This window comes from Coregonus lavaretus (genome assembly GCF_964263955.1).
Source record: "Coregonus lavaretus genome assembly, chromosome: 23".
In the NCBI taxonomy this organism is placed as follows: domain Eukaryota; kingdom Metazoa; phylum Chordata; class Actinopteri; order Salmoniformes; family Salmonidae; genus Coregonus; species Coregonus lavaretus.
This window is the reverse complement of record NC_140010.1, coordinates 22,843,346-22,851,760: the sequence shown is the minus strand read 5'-3', so window position 1 is coordinate 22,851,760 and position 8,415 is coordinate 22,843,346. Positions and strand designations below refer to the sequence as shown.

Sequence of the window (8,415 nt, the reverse complement as noted above, 5' to 3'; positions counted from 1 at the left end):
TAGGAGACAGAATGCGTCTCCTTCCTGAGCGGTATGACGGCTGTGTGGTCCCATGGTGTTTATACTTGCGTACTATTGTTTGTACAGATGAACGTGGTACCTTCAGGCGTTTGGAAATTGCTCCCAAGGATGAACCAGACTTGTGGAGGTCTACAATTTTTTTCTGAGGTCTTGGCTGATTTCATTTGATTTTCCCATGATGTCAAGCAAAGGGGCACTGAGTTTGAAGGTAGGCCTTGAAATACATCCACAGGTACACCTCCAATTGACTCAAATGATGTCAATTAGCCTATCAGAAGCTTCTAAAGCCATGACATAATTTTCTGGAATTTTCCAAGCTGTTTAAAGGCACAGTCAACTTTGTGTATGTAAACTTCTGACCCACTGGAATTGTGATACAGTGAATTTAAAGTGAAATAATGTGTCTGTAAACAATTGTTGGAAAACGTATTTGTGTCTTGCACATAGTAGATGTCCTAACCGACTTGCCAAAACTATTGTTTGTTTATCAAGAAATGTGTGGATTGGTTGAAAAACAAGTTTTAATGACTCCAACCTAAGTGTATGTAAACTTTCGACTTCAACTGTAGCTTGAGAGGATCTGCAGAGAAGAATGGGAGAAAGTCTCCAAATACATTTTACATTTTAGTCATTTAGCAGACGCTCTTATCCGGAGCGACTTACAGTTAGTGAGTGCATACATTTTCATACTGGTCCCCTGTGGGAATCGAACCCTCAACCCTGGCGTTGCAAGCGCCATGCTCTACCAACTGAGCTACATGGGACAGCAAATACAGGTGTGCCAAGCTTGTAGCGTCATACCCAAGAAGACTCGAGGCTGTAATCACTTCAACAAAGTACTGAGTAAAGGGTGTGAATACTAATGTAAATGTGATATTTCTGTTTAGCAAAAAAGTCTAAAAACCTGTTTTTGCTTTGTCATTATGGGGTATTGTGTTAAGATTGATGAGGAAACAACGATTTAATCAATTTTACAATAAGGCTGTAACGTAACAAAATGTGGAAAAAGTCAAGGGGTCTGAATACTTTCCGAAGGCACATGAGTTAAAATCTGCCATCGCTTGACACTGTCACTGAGGATTTATGTTATTACTGTGTAATTACTGTATAACAATAAAATGTGAAGTAATGTATATTAACACTTACGACAATATGTCTAACTTTATGACACAGTTATTGAATGGCACAGTCAACTGTCCAAAAGGATAAGATATAGTTAGGCCTATGTTTGGGGGACGTGAAATTATTTCTTCATTCCCTGCAACCATAAGAATCATAGACAAGCTACCCAGTCACTTAGGATGCCTATCTGTTGGAAGGGAAGGGAAACAGCTAAAGTAAACATTGTATTCCCCACACTATGCTAAGCAAAACCCAGGTTGAACCACCCATATATCAGACAGAGTTGTATTATTCAGCTCAATGTAGGCCACATAGCAGGCAACGGGTGGAGGAAATGTTTTACACAGACACAGAAGTCCCAATATACTTAAGACACAGGCCACCTTGTTTGGGATCAGAGTTTAGAATACCTACAACATACAATTCTAGCCTCACATATGGACCAGGAACACTTTGGAACTTGTGGAGGTCATGGGAAGTAAAAAGCTAAATGATACCACATTATACTTGTAATATTATTACAATGTCGATCAACAGTTTTGGTAAGGACTGCTTTGTCAGGAAATGTGTTTGTGTTTAGATTTGTGTATTAGTTAATGTAATTTTGGAGTTTAAAGTGAACGAAGACCAAGGAAGGAGTGATATTCTTGGTTTGACTTTGCTCAAGTGAATTCTGGTGTTACAGCTTGGTTACATCAGTGCAATGGTACAAGACTGCCCTCATGAGGTAGATTATAGAATTGACAACATTTTTCACTTTTAAGTAGCCTAATAAATGCAAGTTGGTAAAATGAACAGGAGAGGGCGACAATCGCCATCTGTACAGCCAACCATGATATTGGGACCCAATATCCACCTTATTACAGTGTATTACTGTAAATATAGGCCTAACTATTGCTATGGCATCTCTTCAGTTTGGCTTTAAATTATTTAATTACATTGGTTGGTGAGACCATGGTGCTTGCCTACGGAGCTGTGAGGGGAACGGCACCTCCGTACCTTCAGGCTCTGATCAGTCCCTACACCCAAACGAGGGCATTGCGTTCATCCACCTCTGGCCTGCTGGCTCCCCTACCTCTGCTGAAGCACAGTTCCCGCTCAGCCCAGTCAAAACTGTTCGCTGCTCTGGCACCCCAATGGTGGAACAAGCTCCCTCACGACGCCAGGACAGCGGAGTCACTCACCACCTTCCGGAGACATTTGAAACCCCACCTCTTTAAGGAACACCTGGGATAGGATAAAGTAATCCTTCTAACCCCCCCCTTACCCCACCCCCCACCCCCCAAAAAAAAAAAAATATTGTAAAGTGGTTATCCCACTGGCTATAAGGTGAATGCACCAATGTGTAAGTCGCTCTGGATAAGAGCGTCTGCTAAATGACGTAAATGTAATGTAAATGTAAGCACTGAAGTATCCAACCTATAGTTCTTAAAACCACTGTGCTCAGAACTTGTGCTGCGTAGACTAAAGATAAAACTTCAAATGCAGTGTACTTTATGGGGCCGTTAAAAAAAAAAGATACATCTTAAGTGATGCTTTAATCAGTCTCTTGAGGAAAGGCCTACAAACGTTTTGGCGGTAAAGCCATCCTTAATGTTGGTTCCAACCAATAGCACCTGTCTTACATAATGCCAACCATGACATTGCATGAAAATGCTGTATAAAAGGTATTATTATTAATCAAAGTAGATGTGGATCTGACAATTAGATTTCAATGTAAGGAGCCACACATATTTTGGTTTCATTTTGAATAAAAAATTGACATATAGGCCTAAATCAGCATGGGTACTAGTGATATTAGTCATTATAAGGAGACATACAGTGGGGGAAAAAAGTATTTAGTCAGCCACCACTTGTGCAAGTTCTCCCACTTAAAAAGATTGTCATCATAGGTACACGTCAACTATGAAAGATAAATTGAGAAAAAAAAATCCAGAAAATCACATTGTAGGATTTTTTATGAATTTATTTGCAAATTATGGTGGAAAATAAGTATTTGGTCACCTACAAACAAGCAAGATTTCTGGCTCTCACAGACCTGTAACTTCTTCTTTAAGAGGCTCCTCTGTCCTCCACTCGTTACCTGTATGAATGGCACCTGTTTGAACTTGTTATCAGTATAAAAGACACCTGTCCACAACCTCAAACAGTCACACTCCAAACTCCACTATGGCCAAGACCAAAGAGCTGTCAAAGGACACCAGAAACAAAATTGTAGACCTGCACCAGGCTGGGAAGACTGAATCTGCAATAGGTAAGCAGCTTGGTTTGATGAAATCTACTGTGGGAGCAATTATTAGGAAATGGAAGACATACAAGACCACTGATAATCTCCCTCGATCTGGGGCTCCACGCAAGATCTTACCCCGTGGGGTCAAAATGATCACAAGAACGGTGAGCAAAAATCCCAGAACCACACGGGGGGACCTAGTGAATGACCTGCAGAGAGCTGGGACCAAAGTAACTTTGCCTACCATCAGTAACACACTACGCCGCCAGGGACTCAAATCCTGCAGTGCCAGACGTGTCCCCCTGCTTAAGCCAGTACATGTCCAGGCCCGTCTGAAGTTTGCTAGAGTGCATTTGGATGATCCAGAAGAGGATTGGGAGAATGTCATATGGTCAGATGAAACCAAAATAGAACTTTTTGGTAAAAACTAAACTCGTCGTGTTTGGAGGACAAAGAATGCTGAGTTGCATCCAAAGAACACCATACCTACTGTGAAGCATGGGGGTGGAAACATCATGCTTTGGGGCTGTTTTTCTGCAAAGGGACCAGGACGACTGATCCGTGTAAAGGAAAGAATGAATGGGGCCATGTATCGTGAGATTTTGAGTGAAAACCTCCTTCCATCAGCAAGGGCATTGAAGATGAAACATGGCTGGGTCTTTCAGCATGACAATGATCCCAAACACACCGCCCGGGCAACGAAGGAGTGGCTTCGTAAGAAGCATTTCAAGGTCCTGGAGTGGCCTAGCCAGTCTCCAGATCTCAACCCCATAGAAAATATTTGGAGGGAGTTGAAAGTCCGTGTTGCCCAGCGACAGCCCCAAAACATCACTGCTCTAGAGGAGATCTGCATGGAGGAATGGGCCAAAATACCAGCAACAGTGTGTGAAAACCTTGTGAAGACTTACAGAAAACGTTTGACCTGTGTCATTGCCAACAAAGGGTATATAACAAAGTATTGAGAAACTTTTGTTATTGACCAAATACTTATTTTCCACCATAATTAGCAAATAAATTCATTAAAAATCCTACTATGTGATTTTCTGGAATTTTTTTCTCATTTTGTCTGTCATTGTTGACGTGTACCTATGATGAAAATTACAGGCCTCTCTCATCTTTTTAAGTGGGAGAACTTGCACAATTGGTGGCTGACTAAATACTTTTTTCCCCCACTGTACATGGTGTTGATTTATATATTTCTCACACGTTGAATTCAAAATGAGGAAACCAAAATATAACCATGGTTACTTTTCCTGGACCCCAGGTAGAGTAGCCACTGCCTTGGCAGAAGCTAATTGGGGATCCTAATAAATACTATACTTAAGCCTATATAATTGTCTGTGAAGGTGTGTAAATAATATAATTTTAGGTCTACAGTATACTATGGGCCACGTTCAGGTAGTATGTCCCTAGGCTTGTCTTAGGAAGCCTCAATAAAAGTGTTACCTATTACTATTACAAAGGGGATATTAGACCTCATCCTAGACCCACTGTTATAAAAATGTATGTCCTTTAGGAGGGTTTTTCGATTTCTCGGCCAGACCATACTGTGATCTTAACACTATTCATGTCAAATAAAAAATATAAACAATTATTCATTTCCATATTATTTTATTTTCATAAAACACAGAGCTATTATCTTGATGATTTTACAAAACTATATTGCACTTACAGAGTGAAATACAATTTGTTGCTGTCCAAGAGTGAAAATGCATTGCCCTTACAAGTTTTTAAATATTTTGCCCAGAGCTTCAAGTATATCTAGTACAGTTTTGGGAGAATATTTCCTTACAACGTTAGCATCATTTTGTATACAAAATGTATGAAACATTGAAAGGCAGTGTTTAGTACCTCATTTAATTAAGAGCACTTTGAGAAGCTTAATAAGCCTAAGTATTCAAACAATTAAATAGAAGATTTAAAAAATGTTTTGAAATGTGCATAGTTTTATTGTAAATACTATAGAAAACCATAGAAATTCTGGTGATTCTTGTAAACAGCAACAAAGTATCAAAGTTATGCAGTAGGCGTAAGTGATAGAAAACAAATGTCCATTTACATGTAGGCATATGTACAAAGAATATTGGGTAGGCTACAGCCCTTGTTCAGTGTTTTATTTCAAAAGCCAAAATAGCAACCATCAGCAGTCACCAACACTCAATAATTTAAATGGAAGAGTAAGCAAGAAAGGCTCTCCTTTTCCTTAAATATTGTACTACCATAATTTAGAAGAGAATAATAGTATGTACAAGCATTTACATGTCATGTCCAGTCTATTGCCATGATACAAAAATAGAACGTTCAAAGTCAGATCCAACTGTCTCTGTTTACATGTGCCTCTTCATGTGCAGTGCGAGGTGATCTGAGCGCGAGAAGGCCCTCTCACACAGGTGGCACTGGAAAGGCCTCTGACCGGTGTGCTTCCTATAATGACGAGTCAGCTCGTCAGACCTAGCAAATTTCCAACCGCAGCCTTCCCAATTGCAATGGTACGGTTTCTCACCTGTGGATTACAAGGACAATACAGTTAGATTTTTGTGCATAATAGGCTAGTGTGTGTAATTATTTTTTGAAAACATAGCAGATAGATTCCAACAAAACAGAAGAACATGTAGGTTATATAGTAAATTAAATGTGCAATTACCTGTGTGTGTTCGCATGTGAGCCTTTAGATGGGAACTCTTGGTGTAAGTCTTCCCACATCCAGGGAATTCACAGCTGTGCGTCGCCGTGCGCTTTCTCGCCCATGACCGGCGGCCCCGTTTGGGTTTGCCATCTTCTGGCGCGTAGAACTCCAAAAGTGGCGAAGATGGTGGGGTCAATATCACCCCCGGCATGGACGGGTGGTGCACCCGTATGGGCTCCCTGAACATCCTGTACTGTCCATGATACTGTTGCGCACCTTGGTGATGCGCGTACTGCGGTGGATATGGCTCATACTGTTGCAGGTGTGCCATGTGAGAATGCTGGTGATGAGAGTTCATCTCTGCCAAGTGACAGTCTTTGCGCCCCATCCGATCTCGGGACACATTCTGTTGCATGCCGTGAGGTACAAACCCCTGAACAGCAGGTTGATGGTGCGCGAACTCTGTGTGCATGGAAAGCATGTGTTTCTCGTCATACATGTGTCCTATGAAGTCACCTGCCATCATGCACGACTGCTCAGTGTTTTCTGTCTTTATTTTGTATCCCATGGGATGAGAGTTGGTCACTTGTAAGTGGACTGGAGTGGCAGTGGCTATGTTCAAAGCACGCAGTTCAGTGTACTCCCGCCTGTCCGTGGCAGGACGCTTCAGCCTGTAGTCTAGCAGTGTGTCGCTCTGATAGTTCATCTCTGGGGTTAGCAGCTCGGCTACCAGACTGTGCCCAGGACTTGTGTTGAAGTTATAGCTGCCATAAGCGTTGGGTGTGAGCTGAGAACCGTCACTGTCATGCCCTGTGCTGCAGCTTTCCGGCGACTCAGGCAGTGAGTATGAGCACGACTGTTGAGATGAGTTGTTATTGTTGTTGGTTCCACTTTCAGATCCAATGGTGTTGGATAAAATGAACTCTAAATCCAAGAATTTCCCCAGGTCATCTTCATCTCTGGTCACTGCAGGTGATTCAACGATACTGAGCTCCACTTCGATCTGGGATCTCAAGTCATCACCTGTTGTTCTGGTATTACAACCATCTACTTTCCAGTCCTATAATGTAAATAAAACGACATTGGCATTTAAATATTGTTTCAGTCAAGAACCTCTTTCCAAAACAGTTGTTGATTTTTCTTTGTGTAGCCTATATAGGCTATACCCACTGGACAGATAAGTAAGTTTTGATTTACCTTTGTTTGAGTCAACTAACGTGAATTCAACGTGAAATGTGAATTCAACGTGAAATCAACCAAAATTGTCACCACGTATTTGGATTTAGGTTAAAAGTTGGGTGGGAAAATGACGAAATTCCCTTAGGTTAATTGCTTTTTTCAAATCCAATCAGTTTTCCACGCTGATTCAACGTCATCACATTGCATTTTTTGGGTTGAAATTACGTGGAAACAACGTTGATTCAAACAGTTTTTGCCCAGTGGGTACATTTATCTCGTGCAAATGACAATGGCTAAATAAACAAAAGAAAAGCAAGCTATAGACTTAATATGCACACTATGTTATCAACTTTGTATTTTAAGCTAGTTTCTGTTGAAGAAATTACATCGGGGGAAAAAAGTACACTTACATGGACAATTGCAGACTGTCTTTCCTCCATAGTCTTACTGCTGGAAAACGTAGTAATCGACGGCAGCATCGCATCAGCGAGAGCCATTTCAAAATGTTATTCTGCTTAACCTTTCACACCTGTCCAAATTCAGTAAGGCAAACGAAGCTGAAAGATTTACCACAAAACATCTAACGATACGCAATCCAACTCTTAACCAAACGATATAACCCCTGATTACTGTAGTGCCAGCCACTTATAGCCCCGTCCCTTTGTGGGCGTGTCAGAAGCCGTTTCACCTGTCGACCAATAGGGTGAAGTGCTGAGGTAGGCTATACTTTTATTATAAAATCTTACAAAATATCAAAATCGTATTTACAAAAGCCATAGTATGTTTGCCTTAATTAAATAGTCAAAGGGTTGTATCGGGCATATAACACTTTACTTTTCAGTAAGTTTTACTTTGCAGAGAGAGCTGTGATGATGAGAAAGCTGTCATGATATTGAGTTTCAAAAAAGCCAAGTTGAATTTGTTATTATCATTTGTGAAGTCTATAGTTGTGCTATTACATTTATTGCAACTCTATTACCCTCTGATTTCAATCAAATTATTAATCAATAATAATAACCATGTAATAACCATTTATTAATATTACTATATTATTCTATATATATATTATAAGGAGACTGTTCTACATTTATATTTATTGATAGTCATTTGAAACATTGTCCCCTGTGCTTTCCCACTCAAAAACAAGGACTTCAGATTCTATCATGGAATATAACTGAAGGGGGCAGGCGACACTTACCCTGTGCAAACTCGCTATGCAATTAGTTCAATAATATGA

The 8,415-nt window shown here is 40.5% G+C and overlaps 1 protein-coding gene across 1 annotated transcript; it reads right to left on the bottom strand.

The window, feature by feature from the left end:
* Positions 1-4,969: 4,969 nt before the first annotated feature.
* On the bottom strand, positions 4,970-7,801 carry LOC311150671 (Krueppel-like factor 4). The gene is made up of 3 exons (XM_084188174.1): positions 7,589-7,801; positions 6,018-7,059; positions 4,970-5,876 (listed from the first exon to the last, which is right to left on the bottom strand). Exons 1-3 carry the CDS (start codon positions 7,673-7,675, stop codon positions 5,701-5,703), a joined length of 1,305 nt encoding a protein of 434 aa, XP_084044300.1. The 5' UTR covers positions 7,676-7,801; the 3' UTR covers positions 4,970-5,700.
* Between the last annotated feature and the right edge of the window lie 614 nt (positions 7,802-8,415).

Excerpts from the sequence above, each read along its gene's own strand:
- LOC311150671 (XM_084188174.1), bottom strand. The coding sequence starts at position 7,675 with ATGGCTCTCGCTGATGCGATGCTGCCGTCGATTACTACGTTTTCCAGC. Across the intron at positions 7,060-7,588 it reads GACAGTCTGCAATTGTCCAT|GACTGGAAAGTAGATGGTTG; the intron begins GTAAGTGTACTT and ends TTTACATTATAG. Across the intron at positions 5,877-6,017 it reads TCACATGCGAACACACACAG|GTGAGAAACCGTACCATTGC; the intron begins GTAATTGCACAT and ends TGTAATCCACAG.